At 38.0% G+C, this 18861-nt stretch overlaps 2 protein-coding genes across 2 annotated transcripts; one reads left to right on the top strand and one right to left on the bottom strand.

Moving 5' to 3' along the window:
- Positions 1–209: 209 nt before the first annotated feature.
- LOC110784277 (pre-mRNA-processing-splicing factor 8A) lies at positions 210–10880 on the bottom strand. The gene is made up of 12 exons (XM_021988722.2): positions 10338–10880; positions 9016–9139; positions 8282–8765; positions 7232–7715; positions 3215–7118; positions 2844–3098; positions 2276–2749; positions 1854–2015; positions 1523–1720; positions 1080–1358; positions 727–969; positions 210–610 (listed from the first exon to the last, which is right to left on the bottom strand). The coding sequence occupies exons 1-12, from the start codon at positions 10610–10612 to the stop codon at positions 419–421; spliced, it is 7074 nt and encodes a 2357-aa protein (XP_021844414.1). The 5' UTR covers positions 10613–10880; the 3' UTR covers positions 210–418.
- A 3727-nt stretch (positions 10881–14607) lies between these two features.
- On the top strand, positions 14608–17663 carry LOC110784276 (uncharacterized). The gene is made up of 5 exons (XM_021988721.2): positions 14608–15131; positions 16162–16294; positions 16383–16603; positions 17024–17197; positions 17308–17663. Exons 1-5 carry the CDS (start codon positions 14943–14945, stop codon positions 17392–17394), a joined length of 804 nt encoding a protein of 267 aa, XP_021844413.2. The 5' UTR covers positions 14608–14942; the 3' UTR covers positions 17395–17663.
- The last annotated feature ends 1198 nt before the right edge of the window (positions 17664–18861 follow it).

Genomic DNA, 18861 nt, shown 5'->3' with positions numbered 1-18861 from the left:
CCCTCCTTCCAAGTTCCAACAACCAATCACACCGCGACAGTGAAGCCCTCCTTCTAACAACCAATCATACCGCGACAATCAAGGCATGAAAATCACACCGCGACAGTGAAGCCCTCCTTCCAAGTTCTAACAACCAATCATACCGCGACAATCAAGGCATGAAACCAGACAATAAACATACATCAAAGAAAACAGAAAACAATAACCAGTAGAGAAACCATTTTTGGGGGAATTTCAAAATTTTCCGTGTTCATTTATGTACACAACTACTACAGTAGCAACCAGTCAAAGGATGCTACGCTTGCTTGCTGTATTATACATGTATTCAACAGAACGGTACAAGATGAAGACTATTCCTTCCTTGTAAAGGTGTCAAAACAGAAGGCAAACTAATTTCTGGTAAATAAAATGCTACGAATCAAGTAAAGGTGTCTTCTCTATCTCCTTCTGCAAAATCAGCATCCTCCATGTTGCTGAACTCTAAATAGTGAGTAGGGCGATGCTCTTCGTGATAATACTCCTTGGGAGTTCCAAGCTTGACACCGTATCTCATGCTACTGGTGTGCTTAACCCCCATAAAGTTGTAGTTCCAGGGTCCACTATCTGGAGTCTGTAAATACAAATTTGATTCAAATAATAAGCACCAAAAAGAATACAATTCCAGCAAAGAATGTATTAAATCGATTTGTAAATAACAGGTTTTTATGAATTTAATCAAGATTTTACCATATAGAAGCCGAGGAACCGATCACTTAGCAGCATCTGAACCTTCTCGTAATGAGTAGGTAGATAGCCATGGGGATTGCTGCCATTATCTTTATTCGCACGTCCCCACTCATATCCTGATGGGGTGAGCTTGTAAGCGGTCAGTGAACATGAACCAGGAGTAAAACTACAAGTAAGAATGATGCACTTCTCCCCATCCCACTGCTTGTTGCTCTCCAAAATACGAGCATGACTAGTTACATCCTACATTTGAGAATTGGTCATGTGAGACAGCATACCCCACACAAAACAGTATAAGAGGAAGCACGTGTTGAAAATAACGTCATGTGAGATGAACTCAAGAGTCTATGTACCTGAGGTGATAACTGCGGAAGTTCATTCGGCTGCGTATGCATCCACCCCAAGGGTTCCAAATCATTCAAAAAATCATGTTCAGGCAACTGGGTAGGAAGATTGATCTGCTGATGAGTTCCAAATTGTGGTGGCATTGCAATACATCGAATCTCTTTCACCTGAGGATTGTCTGGGGGGCTAACGCCATACAAGTACCCTGCAATCTGAGTTCTCAAATCTGCTATGCAAATGAACTTCTTCAGAATGTTCTTTGGCATGATATAAGTATATCCTGTTTCCTGTTTTTTTTAAAAAAAAAAATCAGGTTGGTCAACAACATAGATCTTGTCCAGGAATAGCAAATCATGAGCAGCACACCCAAAAGAATCCAACTACAAGATGAAAGAAAGATGCATATGCCCATCTATTGGCCGAAGGATCAGAGAAGGTAGGGGACACTAACCTTTATGTCCTCCGAGTTAACATAAATATGATTCACACGTAAATAGAGATTTGTTGCAGATATTGCTCTGACACGCCAATCAGTCTTGGAGCTAAAAGCTGCCTGCTCATAAGGACTTGTGGTGGTGACAATTAATTCCTCACCATGCACATTGGAAGTCTTTGTTGTAACTGCTGTCAATTGACTGGATGATTTTGCCTGCAGAAGGAATAAGGAAAGAGACACATTAAGGAAATTTTAAAGAAAAATCACCAAGAAGAAATGATAAGGGGAGAGGGTCAGGTAGATTTTAATAGTAACTATACAGAGCAAAACTGGAAGTTGAACACACCTGCTTCTCAATCTCAGCGATTTGCTGTCTTTGCTGAGACGGGGGAGTAATCTCTGCCCCCAGAATGATATCACGAATTTCCGACTGGGTCAAGGCCGAGGTGTTCACGTTGTTCTTCTTGGCATAATCAGAAAGTATGAGATCTCTTAAAGCGACCTCAACCTACATAAAAGTGAAGGATTAGTCTTAGTTGCATGTTACCCACAGAACAAAAGAAACAATGAAGTGTCATCCCGAGATACTGCACAGAATCCATGAATATTGTGGTTCTCTTTGATCAGATAGTAAACTACAAGAGCTTTTACGCTCTTTCTCTAGTTGCTAAACCAAAAAAACATAACACTGACCGACAGACACCAGATAGAATGAAAAAGGGAGTACGGGAAGAAAAACAGTTAGCAAACGGATCATATAGCGAGTACCTTCATCCATTGATCGTCATTTAGGGACGGCCATATATGATGTGGTTCAGTTACAACAGTCCTGTCAGGCTTCAGCAACATCTTTGCCTTCTCGTTGTTGACATGAAGTGCCCGGAGTATGAGGATTAGCCGAGAGAATGCTGTATATGAAGAAATACTCTTCAACCAATCATCATAAATATTGAACAAAACCATTTGTGGCTCTGTAGCCTTCAAGATCAGGTCACCAAATTTCTCAATCTTTAAGCAAGCCTGGAAAGGAAGTTGCAGCTCACTTCCTTTGATAACTATGTTCGGGAAATCAAGCAGATGGACTTCTAAAGGATCCAACATTCCTTTACGGGTCACAATGATTTGCTTCGGTTGTTCTTCAACAGGTAGAGATCGAACAAGGGCCGCTACTTCTTCAGCTGTTTTCCACTTTGCCAGCTGACCCAGACGCTTCTGTCCAGCCCAAACACTTGTGTGAATAACCTGCAAAAAGAACAACAGAGAATGTCAATATCTGAAATGCAAGAACAGGCAAATTTACATGTAGCCGGATGAGATAAATATCATAGGGTCTTACCTTCAAAAACAACTGCCCAGTCCGAGGATTAAATATGAATATAGCACCATTGATGGGTTTTGTGGTAAGATTTCCTTCAAATGTCTTGTGAATTGTCACACGGTAGACATTTGTATCATCAACGAACCAAATAATCTGATTGCTGAAGATCTCCCCATAGTTCTGGGATGACAAATAGGGCTCAGTAGGTTCTGAAGAATACAACTGCAGACCTTTCCTTATACGTTCTCTCAGAACATAAAGCGCGGGGTTTGACTGCACAATAAAAACAAACAAATCATCAAAAGATTCAAATATTCCAAAAGGTTCAAGCATCATCAAGTAAATGACTATACACATAATCCGAAAAATTGGACGTGCAATGTAACTACCTTCATGATCTTGTTCATAGCTTGTGCAAGCAATGGTTTGGACCCAGGGAACCAGTTGCCAAAAGCCGAATGCAAGTTGTAAGCCAAATCAAGAGCTATCATGACTCCCATGGGTGATGGATATATGGACATGTTATCAGTCGTGTAGTCCAAGAACTTTGCTCTGGTGTATCGCTCAATATCATGTGAATCATAATCTCCCCAACGAAGTTGCACATCTACCCAATATTTATTACTTGCCTTCTGATCAAACACGTCTTTTGTCTCGGCCACCAAACTGGGTTTTGACATCGGCCACCTGTGAGCAGCGAACAGAAGTATGTCGGCACAAGAACTGTTCATTTTGTAACTTTTCCTGGGATGGATCGTCTCCTTTTGAACCGTCTCGATTTCTAAAGCATCCAACTCCTGATCCAGGACTTGACAAAGATCCATGACAACACTCTCATGGATCTTCTGCCATAAATGTGCACGGAATATCTGGATTAAAGATATCTTCAAAGTTGGAATCTTCCCATGCATGAAAATACCAGTCAGATCAAGCTGCACTTGGAAACCCACATAGACATTGGCTCGATTTATCGTTGGAGACCACCAGAGCGTAAACCTACGATTAGGAATCTGATTCAAACCAGATCGTTGAGCATTTGTCAGCTTCTTATATTTCATAGACTCCTCAAAACCGGATGCCTTCTCCCAGAAGAGACCCTCCCACGTTGGGAAGTATGTGCCCTTGAACAAAGTATGCTCCAGAATTCCTTCCACTCCTCCTAGCGCCTGAATGACATCAGTTCTGTAATTGTTCAAGTTCCAGAGTTTTCCATCATGCCTCTGATGTGTCCACCAGAAAGGATTTTGCTTCAAAACCTGATATTGCTTGAAATCAGTTCGAACTCTCCATCCTTTATCATATGCCAAAGTATGACGATCCTTCTGAAACAAAGTATTTATTCGAGGAATACCACGATCCCAAGAATCTTCCAGATCTTCCAGGGTAAGACGCCGATTCTGTGACTGCGCTTCCTGCCTCTTTAATGCATACTCAGCCCAAACACGCTGTGAATCAATGAACTCACTCTCCCACGGCTGTATATAACGGTAAAGATTTGGAATCAGCTGATCCTCTTCATGGCTCATACCACTCCTGAAGTGGGTCACCCCAACATCAGTTTGTCTGCTGTACCGGAGGTCACTCTGTGGAATCAATATGTGACCCATTGACAGCATTCCAAGCCCTCCAATTTCCTTTGGTGTGTAGAAGATGACAGGAGGAAACCTGCTAGGCATTTTGGAGTTCAATCCAATCTTGATACGAGTTTGTATTTTGTTCTCACACTTCACCAGCAAGTCTAAGAGCTCTTGAGTATGTACTGTCGCCTCTCGGAAGTAAGTCATGAGGCCAATGAGGGCAGTGTTCCATTTGTTGACAATCTTCGTGAAGGTTGTTGAGCCAGAAGACATAAGAATCTGCCTCACCCGATTCTCGAAAACTTTCATGTGTTCATCATCAACCCTTAAGAAAGCAACAGCTGTTCGCTCTTTGGTCTGCTCATTCTGCAAGTTCCACACCCCATCTTTGGTGTTGCTAAACGCTTCTTGTGTCATCCTTATCTTAGGCATTATACGCACCTCAAATCCACACATGCTGAATAGCAAATTGGGGTTATCCTTGCTGTAGACAGAGACAAAACTGTTCTCCCACTCTAAGGTAGTGATACTCCGTGGAAGTCGATTCTTCATGTCCCAGAAAACACTTCTACCCAAGTTAACATCATGCTTCATGAGCCTCATGCGAGCATCTCTGGGCCAACACTTTTTGTTGTTGTACCCAACCATATTCTCGTTATTGGGGTCAGGATGCTCAGTAAGGTACCGTTGGATAAGATCTCGGGCCTCTTCATGAGTGAAGCGGAATAATATATGCACCCTATCAATATAACGAGAATACAGCCGAATAGGATGCTTAGTTTCAACCTTTGTATCCCAAAAAGTCATGAACTCATTAGGCATTTGCGGTTGACCAGCAATTTCACTTCCTCGGGTCAAACCCAGAATAAGAAGATCAAGTACAAGGCCGTAATACTGTACAACAAATGAGGCAAACTGAAGACCCCGTATCAGCCCATAAGAGTTGGTATGACTCATATCCTTGTAAGACAAAACCACGTTATTCTTGGCAGTAACATAATCAGCAATATTGTGATCCAGAATCAACCGCAAAAGTCTATTGAGCATAGTCAAATCAATCTTCTCAAAGAACTTCTCAAACTTGGTCTGCAACATCACCACACACTGTCCGTCACTTGTATCCCATATACCTTGCAGGTTATTAATCCCTTGGCACCATTTGTACACCAAGAGAGGAGGTGGCTCAGTATCTGCAGGCTTCACCCAATTTGGGAACAGGTGCCTCTTGTCCCCTTCATACCACAGATATTGATCAAGATAAGCATCTGTAATCTTTTCAAGTGGCTCAATCTCATAAACAGGTATGAGATAACTATATAGATCCATAAACTCAATGCCAACTTCTTTGAAAGCACGCTGAGTGAGCAGGTGACGTTTGATTCTGGACAGTGCCTCATGTGGGTTATCATAAGCCTGCTCAATCAAACCCAACTCTTCTCTCTGCTGTTGATTTAATCTAACAGCAACACTATATGATTCCTTCAACCTCTCAAGGGCAAGTATGAGAAGCTTGGTGTCATGCTTATATGACAAGGGCGGGAATGGTATGGGGGAGAACTTCCTTGACTCGAGCCAATGCACAGTGGTAGTGTAAATAGCCACAGCTTCTTCAGGTGTAACATACGGCCCATCCTTCAGATAATTGTGCTGGCGTTCTTGCTCTGCTTTTAACCACAAACGAGTCAACCTCCCAAGATTCTTACGACAGACTGTCTTGTCAACGGTGGCTCCTCTTCTGATACGTTCACGGTTATAATGAGCAACATTTGTCCACCAATCAGCTTTCGCCTTCACATAACGAAGGATCATATTTTCAATAGGCACAGGCAAACCTGGAACCTTCCAGGGGATATTTGCTTTCCAACAGCGCCATGCTTCACTGAGATGCTGCAAAATGGTTCTCGCCTTATTTTGCTTAATACCCTCTGGCATAGCATCAAGGACATCATGCATTACAGCAGCTCGAAGCTCCAAGTCAAAGTGACTTTCAACACGCTGCTTGGTTACAGTCTTTGCCACTCCTTTAGAATGCCGACCTTCGAACTGTCTAGCAAGTAGGTTACCCAACCACCTCTCCAGCAATGGCACTATACCACGAAGGAAGAAAAGCCAGACTCTCCACATTGGTGCCCAGAAGCCACATCCAGGTCCCTTACCAACCGGCCCAGTATTGAAGCGGTAATAAATTAAGTGCTTCAGATCCTTGCACATTCTGATCTGTCTCATGAGCCTATATTTATAACGATACATTCCCGTTAACTGTCCAACATGTGAAAAGATATACTGCAAGCCATCAGCAAGTTGGAAGGCATCCACATTACCCAAACGGAACTGGACATTGGCATCAACCACAAGTTTTGTCAAACGGAGAATTTCTCGACACAAGTGAAATGCGTTACCAAATCTCGACTTCTTACGTTCCTTGGTAGTAAGTGTCTTTACAGGCTTCAAGTTGAAATTATAATCAAGATGCAAATAGTTCAGATTTTTCCGATGGATAAGCAGGTTAAGCATGTTGTACCCTTGCCTGCAAACCTGGAGGCCTACTTCAACCCAATCTAGTTCAGTACTCTGGAAAAACTTTGTAGCCGCAAGGGATCTGAAAAGATGCTTCTTTTTCTGAGCTTTTGGTGGCCTGTGATGCAGCTCGTTCAGCACAAAACATTTCAACAACTTCTGATAGCTGACACGAACCTTAACAGGATATGATGGTGGGCTGCAGAAGACAAATTGAGCAGGAATGAGCATTCATTACAGTGGAAGGACATAGGAAAGCAAAACTCTGCAGGAAAACTAGAACGAAAATAATAGATGTGAAGGTTCTCATACCAATGCTCCTTGTACCACTCTGAAACCAGTGGTATATCTTCTGCACGTCGAGTGCGACCAGACCTCATGTTGAACGGTCGTGGAGCACACAGCAGAGAGATTCCAGCTGCCGTCGTGTCAGTGTACAACTGAGTGTCACCGAGCAATGGCTCAACGACTTCAGGCAGCTCAAAATCATCATCATCCTCTTCATATGCTTTTTTATCACGCCGGTCTTTATGAGACGAGGTAATGGGATGAATCAATGGATCGTAATAAAACGCTGGAAGATCAGGATCTTCGCTTTTTATATACATCACCATCGGAGTGTGGTATACACACAGCCTCACTTTCCTTGGTCTGTTATTGTACAGATGTGGAAATGCAATTCTGTACTCAGTTCTTAATGGTGAACGGATAATAAGCTTGTTGATGTCATTGAACTCATTCCAGTCCTCGTCACCTTTCTCCATGTCACGGTACAAAGGCTCAAACTTTGGGCCTCCTGCATATGTGTCGCAAACTCATCACAATTACAACATCAAATATCAACATTTCTGGGTCAAAAGTAAAAGCAGAAATTCAGCAGGCACCAATCTAGGAAAATGGTGGCCATAATGAGAAAATATCTAGTTTTGTATGAAATGAAGGACATGCTAGCATTACAACATGAGTCCAAGTAAGACATTAAACACGTTGTATGTGGTCGAGGTGGGAAAAAATGGATTTTTCAAAGTCTACGTATGGATCTTTAACGCAAAAAACAAGGACTTCAGTTTAGGCAAGTGACCACCACCACCACCCCCCACCCCCCCTAAAATAAACAAAACAACAAATCATCATCTAACCTTACTAATTCTCATTTGATATATCGTTGGTTAATGCACATGATAAACCTCAATAGACTGAAATCAAAACCACTAGAACCCTTATCGAACCAATTCACCATAACTTTGCCTTATGGGATCATGTAAAAGTCCAACACAGCCAAAAATCACAGACACCTACAACTTCTAAAACCAAAGAAACTACGAAAACAAAAAACTAAAAAGAAGGTAAACTTTAACATACCAGGTATGCACATGTTCAGTGCTTTTGCTGTGAAAAATGATTCCATGTCAAACAAATAGAAGTAGTTCCTGTCGACCATATCAGAGAGCAATTGCCCAGCAAACCTATAGAGAGTTGCCATAATTGGCAGGGAAAGATGCCATCTTCTATAACTTGGCCCATTGATAAGTTTTGTTTTCACGAGAGGTTTGTGATCATAGAACCATGTGCACACAGCAGAATCTTCTTCTTCATCCAATTCTAGTTGAATTGGTTCGAGTGGATCCACATCCAAAACATTGTCAGCATAATCCAATGGAGGCTCCTCATCGTCAAAAGGGGGAAATCTCATTCTTTTAAAATGCCGACGATCTCTCTTTTCTCTTCTCATCATAATCCACATTGTACCCCATTGAGCCAAATAGATAGGTTCAACAACCCACGGTATTTCATTAACAAATGTGATTGCTCCAGTGATGTGATAGAGAACTTTGACATCCCGAACCTAAAAACATCCAATAGAGAGTCTATGTCAAACAGACCCCAAAAATTAGTAAACATATTTTTACATTGAGAGAAGCTCCAATCATATGAAATACAATCTCTGGGCACTCGTCCTGATATTCATGCGCACAAACTAATAGCTAGTGCTATATAAATTCTAAACATTAATCGACCAACTATTGTTCGTACTTCTCTGTAATGAAATTTTGAAGAAGCTACAAAAAGGTTGGTAAATTTTATTAAAAAATTACCTGCTCCCAAGGCATTGGCATATTTTCAAGAAGCTTGTAGACAGCATGAGGAACAAACTTCAAAGCCCCGAGATACACACGTTTATCATGGCGGAATTTCTTAGAAGACATGTCACCGTGATCACTGTGACAGGGGAAAAAAACACAATTTGAGCACGTAATAAAAACAAAAATATAGGGTAAATCACATACATACAACCTGAAAAAACCAACCATTTTGAACATCTTGCATCAGTATAATGATACTCCACAAATTAACTTCAAAGCCCAATCTCCACACATAACTTCCATTTTAACATAAAGAAAAAATAACCATTACTGGCATTTACTAAACAGCAGGCATAGTAATACCTTCAATCTCAATATTTACCGTTTCCCTCGTGTATAACACATACCTCAGCAACAAAACCCCCAGAAAACATAAACAATTGTCAATAATTAATTTTCAAAAATGTCCCTGGATACTTTATAGCCTCTGGCGACTATGGCTAGCATATTCTGCTAAATCAATCAGACATACCACAATATCAATGCAGACTCTGCATGCTTTGAAGTTTAATGGTTAACTTCTTTATTTGTATAAAGACCAATTAACATATATCTTCCCTTGGCTTAACTAGATTCAATAACGTTTAAACATAACTCCAAAATTCCATACATTCATCGGCATGAAATCTCAAACGACAACAAACAACACACAAAGCTGAAAACCATTTTCCCATTCTTTACCTGCACCTAGTAAATTTGTCCCTCCCCAGGTGAGACAATATTGCTGAACAAACTATTAGACACTGAGTCAAAACTCAAAACTGGTTTTTTAAAAATGGAGAAATTTAAACAAGACGTTTCAACCTCAGTCGTTACTGAGCTCTTAAAATGCAGCGTTCCACCTACATGATATTCACGGATAGCTTGATCGCAGATTTTGCATTAGAAAGTTCAGTACATGTTTGATACCCAATATCAATTTTGCCATTATTTTTCAAAAATACCTTCCAATTAAAGCATACTCAACAAATGTTTAAAGCCCGATATCAGCTTGGAACTGTAACAACGAAATTTAGAGCTTGGCTGAACTCGTCTCATATAGCTTAAATGAACACTTCACAACTCAGCTAAACTCAACTCGACTCAGTTGCGGCACAAGATCTCAACACTCCCCGAATCCAACAACTACCATTTCCTTCCTTAGTAGAACCATATAATCATACAACCAAACATAACGCGCAATTCCACTAAATCAACCTAACAAAAACCAAAGCAACATACAAATGATTGAACTAACTAGAATTACAAAAGAAAAAACTAAATCAACCACTCACCGAATAATCTTCCGAACATGCTCAGGAGGCATATCCTCCTTCTGCGTCTCAACAAACCCAAACTTCCTCTTATCACCATACCGCTTCGAATTAAGCTGCATCCACTTCCTTGCTTTCTCCTCTAACCTTGCCTCAGCTTCCGCCGGAGATTCCTCCTGCTGCGGCTGCTGTGGTGGCGGCTGCAGCACAGTGTAAGACGGTTGCATAGCCGGCGGCGGAGGAATCGAAGTCCCCGGCGCCGGCGGTGGCGCCATGGGATTGTTCCCGTTCCACATCGCGGAAGCAAAAACCCTAAACCCTCAGCTGATGCGAAATTTTGAAACCCTAGGAGAGAGAAATCGAGGGAGAATGAGAGAGGTTGGGAGAGTATTAGAGAGAGAAGTGATATTTGGTAATGATTTTGATGGAGATAGGGTTTATTGGGAAAATGGCGAAGGAAATTTTTTCCCTTTTTCTTTTTCTTTTTCTTTTTTCTTTTTTCTCGGGGGAGAGAAATGAAGGAAGGGAGAGGTGAGTGAAGGAGAGTGATGAAATATAGGGAGAGTGAAGGCGGTAGAAATGTATTGGCAAATGTAGAATGAGGAAGAAACCGACTTCTGTGCTTCGGGGCAAATGGGAGGTTTTCTCATGGGTTGGGCCTAATCTATGTCCGATGGGGGTCGGATATAGGATTTGAATAGGCTAGTTGGATATCGTGTAGTTGTCAAATCGGATCATCGTCGGATACGGATTGGATGTAATCAGTTCGGTTATAATCGAATAATGTAGTTGTGTGGAGTCATTGTGCATATGCGGATTGGATGTGTGACTTTTTTCGGGTCACTTCGATTGTCAGAAATCGATTGGATCGGGTCAGTTTTTGACAGTCCTAGATATCGGATGGAAGTTTTCAAAGTCGGGGCGGATCGAGGTTTTAGAGTTTTAGCTCATAAAAGTGGTCCATTTAAGGGGGTGGCTTGGTTTACGTTCTCCGAACATGCGCTGAAACACGTTCAAAGTCATTTTTTAAATCGGAGTCGAGTTAGACCCTGTTTTGTTCACCTTATTTCAGGAAAAATAAGTTCAGTTAAGTTTGGATAAGTTCAGATAAGATAAGTTCAGGAAAAATAAGGGTTGGCCAAGTACAATTGATAACTAAAATAAGTTTTGATAAGTTCTAATAAGTTCAGATAAGTTCATAAAAAATAAGTGGAAATCAGGTGAATAGAACGCAGCCTTAATCCTAATCAAAAAAAAATCTATGTGATATTGTCAGCTCATGTTTATCGGCTCTACAATCATGTGTGTGTATTTTTACTGGTTGATTAGTGACGATAACATAGTTGTTACTTATTTGTTAAAATCATAACATTTCATAATAGAACAAGTAGATTAAGATTAAACCAATTTGCTTGCTCTTGTATTACCAAAAAAGAAATAGTTATTTGTGAGTGAATTTTGGGTTGAAGACTTGAAGTAAGTCTGATTTGGGGTTGGTACGTTTTTCCTGTTACATTGTCAATTTGGATTTTTTTTATTAGTGTCATAACCGGGTTGAGTTGATCAACTTCGACGTTTAAAATTTTTTGCCCACAAGTGCAGCTCGTTTAGGATAATTATGTGAGGTATTTGTTCATCTTATTTCAACTAAATTATTTTTTTTACAATTAAATCTTATTTGAACTTACATGATCTTATCTTAACTTACTTAAACTTGTTCCTCGCAATATAAGTAAAATGAGCAGAAACAAATAGACAACAATATAGGATAGTCTTTGCCTAAATTTTGTTATCGAATTCATTAACTACAACACAAGTTTTGAAATGTGGATGAGTGGAGTAATGCAAAGTACTTAACCAAATGATGATGATGATTAACACGCTTTATTCAAGTTTAAGAACAAAAACAATCAGTAAATCACAATTCTTTTCAACTATATATTCCTCTCAATTTCTGAATGAATATTTGAGGTGTAGTACATAGCTTATATAGTGGAGCCTCCATTTGTAAAAGCGAGTGAATAATGCAAAGTACTTAACCAAATGATGATGATTAACACGCTTCCATTAAAGTTTAAGAATAAAAGCAACCCGTTAATCGCAATTCTTTTCAACTATATATGTCTCTTAATTTCTTAATGAATATTTGAGGTGTAGTACATTGCTTATTCATAATCAATTTGAATATTTTTAGGGTTGCAGAGCCTCCATTTTGCACTAAGAAATGACATCTAATCATTAATGCAACTACCTAGAAATTTTCTAGTAAAATGACAAACAACATAGTACTACATAAAAGAACAAATCTGGGATCATGTGACTGCTTTGTCACTGATTCTAATAAATGCAGTTTGCTTGCATATTGGGCTGCATTTCTAAGGATGGGCTTTATGTCTTCTCTACACCTTGGTTGTGCCACTACTTTCAACAAATGAGCAACAATATCCACCATAGCCATATAAAAGTTAAATGCTTAGGTTAAGGAACTCAAGCATGAGGTGTATATTGCACCAATATCGTTTTTATCTCGTTACACCATAACAAGACCCAGGAAAAAAATAACTCATATCTCCATTGATTAAAACTTTTGGGAATTGCAGAATACTCCATCCGTTTCGAAATAATAGGTACACTTTGACTTTTAACACTATTCACAAATTTTAAGTTGACTATCATTTATGATTTATGAGTAAGAAAAAATATAGTGGTGTGATGATTTATTTGATTCGTCTCGATATGTACTTTCACTATTTCAGAATATCAACTTTTTATAATTTTCACGAATAAAAATTAGAAATATTATTTTTCAAACATTTACATTGACAAACGTGAAAAGGTAAATTGTCCTCATTATTTCAAAACAGAGGGAATATATTGTAATTTGTAACTTGCATAGAACTATAAAAATGCATACAAAAGTGTTACAACATTTTTCCCCGTTTTTGTTCTCTCTCAGAGGTTATTAGGGATTTTTTAATTTAATCATAACACCAATTGTATGATATCGGAAGACGCGCAAAAATTACAAAAACGCAAAACTAATTTCTACTTTGTGAAACTAACACTCACATTGGCTTCCTGCTGTAAGAATTTAGGAGTATTTTTGGAAACAACAAAATACGACCTTAAATTATGATTTACATATTTAAAATAAAACTTTCCGCTGAGTCTTAAGGTGACCAATATCCATAATCATTTTCCAAATTTGCTCCACCCCTAAAGAACTTCACAATTAAAATTCAATTTCGCGAAATAATCCATATATTTTCCTTAAAATTTCCAAAAATCTTAACCTATATTTAAATTATATTCAATGGCTTAAGTAATTTTTTTTGAAGGAATTAGAGTAATTAATTAATTAGCATTGTATAACACTCACTATCATTGCAGAAGTAATGTCATCGTATCAAGAATAAAATCCAAAATATTTTCTTCTAAAAATGTTTGATACATATTTGATATTCTTATTTATGAGTTATCCTAATATCCAATTTAGAAAATATTAAAAAAGATTTTTTTTAATTAGGAAAGAAAACCCGGGTGGACTACCTGAAATCATCATTTCGGATGAAATACAAAGTGAGCAAATTATATGAAAAAGAAGAAGAATAATGTAACACTAGATTAGGTCCCGTGCACGCACGGTTATTTAAAATTATTAATTAATCATCTTTTTTAACTGAAATATTTATCCCTTAAATCTATTGCGTAACTAATAAATCTCGAACGTGCTCATTTTATTATATAACAATATGCAATTTCCTTTCTATTACGTATTATATATTTTATATGTTTAATATGATGATTTGACCAAATTAAATATTTGATATGCTTAATATGAACAAAATATTGAGTAAGAATGTTTTCTATTATTGATATGGCGATCTGACTAAATATTACCAAAATTGTCTAATAATGTCATATTTAATAATCCTATAATTTTTTCTATTTATAAACATTTATACAAAAGGAAAGAAAATAAAAATAGAATAAAGTAGATATATTTTTTTAGGAAAATGATTTTTGGCAGGAAAAAATTACACCAGAAATTGACACGTGTCATTCCTGGTATCTCTTTTAGTATATAGTATTAGATACGCTCAAACCTCGTACTACAACTACAACAGCCCCAGTTCCATTAAATTATTATCTTATTATTCAAATTTCATGAATGGAAACCATAACATTAAAAAGAATAATTCTCATATGGAGTAGTATAAAAAAGAAGTAAAGAAAAGAAAGAAAATCTTAAGGCACAAGTACCCGTTTGGAATTTGGACTAGCCGCTTCGCCAAGCCAGCCACGCTTTCACCGCATTATATAAAGCCCTCACACCACCTCCAAAACACGGAACCAGAAATTCCTCCCTGTCTTTCTCTCTCCTCACATCCCAGGGGAAATAAATAAAAAAATCAAAATCCCCAATTTCAGAAACCCCAAATCCAAAACCCTAATTTACATTTCTTAATTTGTTCGAATTCGATTCGTCAAATTTCGTTGAATTTTCCAGTTACTTTATTTAGACATCGTCTTGATCGGAAAAGTTGGGGATTTGATTTATACTCTGGGATCATTTTGAGACTCAGAGGATTCTCTGAGATTTGAAAGAAACGACAAGTTTCTAAGATGTCTGCAATTGTGTGTGGAAAGAGATCTTATTTTGAAGAACAAACTTCCATCACACCTGTTTCCAAGAAGCATCGTTGTTCTTCTTCTTCACCGATTCGATTCTCGCCATATTCGCCACCGTCTCCGCCGCCGAGGAGCTCCCTTGTTGATAAGCTCAGGGAAGCCTTCCCTCTTATGGACCACCAGGTAATTAATTGTATAATTCTTTAATCTCAATTTCATACTTTCAATTAATCGAAAATTTGATTTTTAGGAGTTTTTATAGTTGTATAAGCAGGATTTGAATTTTGATGATTTGATATTGGAAGTAATGAGATTAATCGACATTTGAAGTTGGGATTCGGATGACTTTTTGGCATCTTTATAGTAATTGAGGTTCTTTATTTGAAGGTGTAGATTAATTTATAGCATTGATTACTATCTTGCGGTAATTTGGATGACCGATGGAAAACAAGTCTAGGTATTTGATAGCTAGAACAAAACGGAGGTGTTCAATTGATATAAATGTTGATTCTCCCGATACAATTGATTCATATCTGAATAGCGCTTTGTATTAATTCAATCAAGTAGGAAGATTTTCGGACAAAAGATGTGATTGCGATGTCTATTTTTTACTGTCCAAGAAAGGTCGTGATTTGTGGTTGGTTTTAAATTGTGAGACTGTTCAGAATTCTGATTCAAAAATATCATTGTTCCGTTCTTAGACGTTAATGTTTTTAGGCTCCACTGTTTGGTGCCTCTTATGAAATTCAAAAGATATACTTCCTCCACTGCTGAATACTTTGTTATAAGCCGCATTTGATTTGGGGTCCTTCATTCTTAATATTTTTACATCTTTGTGTAACCGAAGTGGTCTTTCTTTGGAATTCTTGTAAGGGTGTCTTTATGAGTAATACATGAAAGTTCAAATCATTCGAAGAAGTTAGACACATCCAATACTTTTGGGACAGAGGGAGTAGTATATTAGTGGAAGAGCACTCCTTTTGGATAGGTTACATAGGATGGCCATATACCGTACTTGTATTATGTGTTCACTTGCTGTGCAAAATGCTGTATTTTTGGGACAGAGGGAGTAGTATATTAGTGAAAGAGCACTCCTTTTGGACAGTTGTGGTTATTTCCCAAGAGTTAATAATTTTTACATAGAATGTGAATTTTGTTGCTTACCATTTTATTCAAATGATATTCTCTTATGTCTGCCTTATTCTGTAAGCAGCTTCTAGAAAAAACCCTGGAAGAATGTGGTGATGACATAGATGCTGCAGTTAAGAGGCTGCATGAGTTATGCTTAGGTTCATCGGAGGAAAAGTCCGCTTCTGTGAATCACGTAGTAGCACGTGTGGAACAAGGTTTGTTTTTATCCATTCTTTTTGTATGGCACTGAAGTTATGTTATCTGGCCAGAGGGAGCATGTATAACTTTTCTTCTCTTTTGCAGGTGGTTATTCTGCCGAGCAACAATCAGTTCCTACAGCAAATTCTTCTGCCCAGAACACGCTCCCAACAGATGGTGCTCAGTGGGTGGAACTATTTGTTGGTGAGGTGGTGGGTGCGAAGACTGTAGATGAATTACGGGCCCGTGTTTCTAAGGTGTTGGAAGTTTTAGAGAAATCAATAAGGGAAAATGCAACTGCTGAGGCTACAGAGAATTATCAGAAGGTAATATAGTTGTTCATTTGTTGGATATATCAAGTCTGCTTCTTGTATGCCTTAAAGCCTACTGTAATATTTAGTTGTTGATATACTTGATAGATGCAGACCTGATCATCATGAGCCCGGCTCAAATTTTTAATTTTTTGGATGGGTTTTTTTACAACTCAAAATTGCATTTTTAGTTATAAATTTGACCCGTCCAGAAAATGGCTAGAAAGACCGCTATTTTGGCCCGAAATAGCGGGTTTCGGGCAGAACTTTTCGTCCCAAAGTTGGTTTGGCCTGACATAGCGGAAAGAATTTTTAAATCATGGCCCGGCCTGACCTGCAATTTGATCAGGTCTAGATGTATGAATTCTGCTGTTTAAGCTCTCTTATATTGACAAAAGTGTTGTGGCCTTACATATGACTGTTCCTCTATTGTAGGAAAACATCATGTTGAAGCAGCAAATGCAGGCGCTTATGCATGATAACGGTATCCTTAAACGCGGTATTCAGATTCAGCATGAGCGTCAGAAGGAGTTTGATGACAAGAGCCAAGAAGTGCAGCAACTGAAGCAGCTACTTCCTCAGTATCAGGAGCAGTTAAGGAGACTCGAGGTTGGAAGATCTATCTCTCTTTTTCAATCGATAAGATTTTGTCAATGTTTTTTTAAGACCATTATCCAGAATTTCTGTGCTAACAACCTGTGTTTTTCATTTGCTTACAGATTACTAATTACACACTGAGTATGCATCTCAAGCAAGCTCAACAAAGCAGTTCTATTCCCGGACATTTTCATCGAGATGCTTTTTAGTTAAAAATGTAATATTTGTAGCATGAAATAGGCTTAAATGCTCAGTCAGTTTACCTATATAGGGCCTTGTTTAGAAATTTAGAAGCCTCAAGCTGATATTTGAAAGGCCAAAGTTATGTCTCTTTTATACTTGGTATTATTCTTCAAAATCTGTGGTCAAGCTTTTCAATTTATTTGGAGCTTACAACAGATGATGTTATGAATCAAACAAATATTGATAGAGTGTGTTCAATCTTTTTGTGGCCGAATGAAAAGATGTGTGTTGTGTACTTGTGTGTACCATCTCTTGTCGTAGTGTTGCGTATTTATTTGAGCATGGTTAGACTCCGTTTGATTTGATGTTTTCAGTGCAAAATGTTTTTGCATAGAAAATATTTTCCGAAGGAAAATAAAATTTCAAATTAGTTTTCTTTTGTTTGTTTTCTTAAAAGAAAATGGGAGAAGATGAGGAAGATTGAGGGGAAGAAGGGAATGGGAAGAAAGGTAGAAAATAGTTTTCCTTCCCTTATAAGTGGAAAAGTTTTTTCCATCTTTGAGGGAGTTATGGAAAATTGTTTTTCATTCCTTGTCAAACCAAACAATGTACAATGATTGAAAAGTGGAAAATATTTTGCATGGAAACGTTTTACACCTTATCAAACGGAGCCGTAACGTTCGAGGAGTAGTAGAAGTAATAGCGGATACGAGTAAAGAGATCATCGAGTAACCTAATGAAATCAGTATTCAAGGATACCAGTTGTTGATACCATTTAGCCCAGTCAACAATAATGGAGTAGTTTTAAGTGGTTTTAATTCACATAAACTAGTTTAATGTTTGTTTTTTCATATAACCGACTAATCTTGTATGCACGTATTGTATGATTTTTCCTGAAGAAAATATACAATTGCAAGGATTTTCCTAAAAGGAAATATGCACGCGTAGGAACAATATGTTTAAAAAGCTTGCTTATAAAAGTTTTATATTATTATTGCTGGTCTAAAAAATTGAAACTTGTTTTATATTTCGCAAATATCTATTTAACGTACGTAGTAATAAATTGAACAAAGTAATTAGATTACTCGATGTTTTGCGTAGTGGTTATTGTAGGATTAGTGTTGTAGTTACTAATCTGTGCTTTAGGCTATATGCTTTTTTCCACCTTATTTCAAGAAAACTAAGTTCGTTTTAGTTTGGTTAAATTCAGGAATGAAGATAAGTTAAGTTTAGGAGAATAAAGAGTACTCAAGTAAATCAGGGAATAGAACGCATCAATAATGAGCTTTGAAAATTTCTTATAAATTTTTAAATAAGTTAATTTTTTTTTATTTTTTTGAGGGACGTTAAATTTTCACTTTTTAAAACATCTAGCAACTCAATAGCTACTTATCTAATACTCATATACGAAGTTGTAATTAGCTATTTAACTTAGCTTAGCTAATCTCTATAAGAACGTCTAACAACTCTCCTCGAGGTCACAACTATTTTGC

Source organism: Spinacia oleracea, chromosome 4 (genome assembly GCF_020520425.1).
Source record: "Spinacia oleracea cultivar Varoflay chromosome 4, BTI_SOV_V1, whole genome shotgun sequence".
Taxonomy (NCBI): domain Eukaryota; kingdom Viridiplantae; phylum Streptophyta; class Magnoliopsida; order Caryophyllales; family Amaranthaceae; genus Spinacia; species Spinacia oleracea.
The sequence above is the reverse complement of the archived record's forward strand: the minus strand, read 5'-3'. Positions and strand labels throughout refer to the sequence as shown.

Bases quoted from the DNA above. Each gene is read 5' to 3' on its own strand.
- LOC110784277 (XM_021988722.2), bottom strand. From the start codon at position 10,612: ATGTGGAACGGGAACAATCCCATGGCGCCACCGCCGGCGCCGGGGACT. The intron at 1,359-1,522 runs GTTAGTGTCCCC...TAAAAAAAACAG, and splicing joins TTAACTCGGAGGACATAAAG to GAAACAGGATATACTTATAT. The intron at 970-1,079 runs GTACATAGACTC...TCTCAAATGTAG, and splicing joins TTCCGCAGTTATCACCTCAG to GATGTAACTAGTCATGCTCG.
- LOC110784276 (XM_021988721.2), top strand. From the start codon at position 14,943: ATGTCTGCAATTGTGTGTGGAAAGAGATCTTATTTTGAAGAACAAACT. The intron at 15,132-16,161 runs GTAATTAATTGT...TTCTGTAAGCAG, and splicing joins TCCCTCTTATGGACCACCAG to CTTCTAGAAAAAACCCTGGA. The intron at 16,604-17,023 runs GTAATATAGTTG...CCTCTATTGTAG, and splicing joins CTACAGAGAATTATCAGAAG to GAAAACATCATGTTGAAGCA.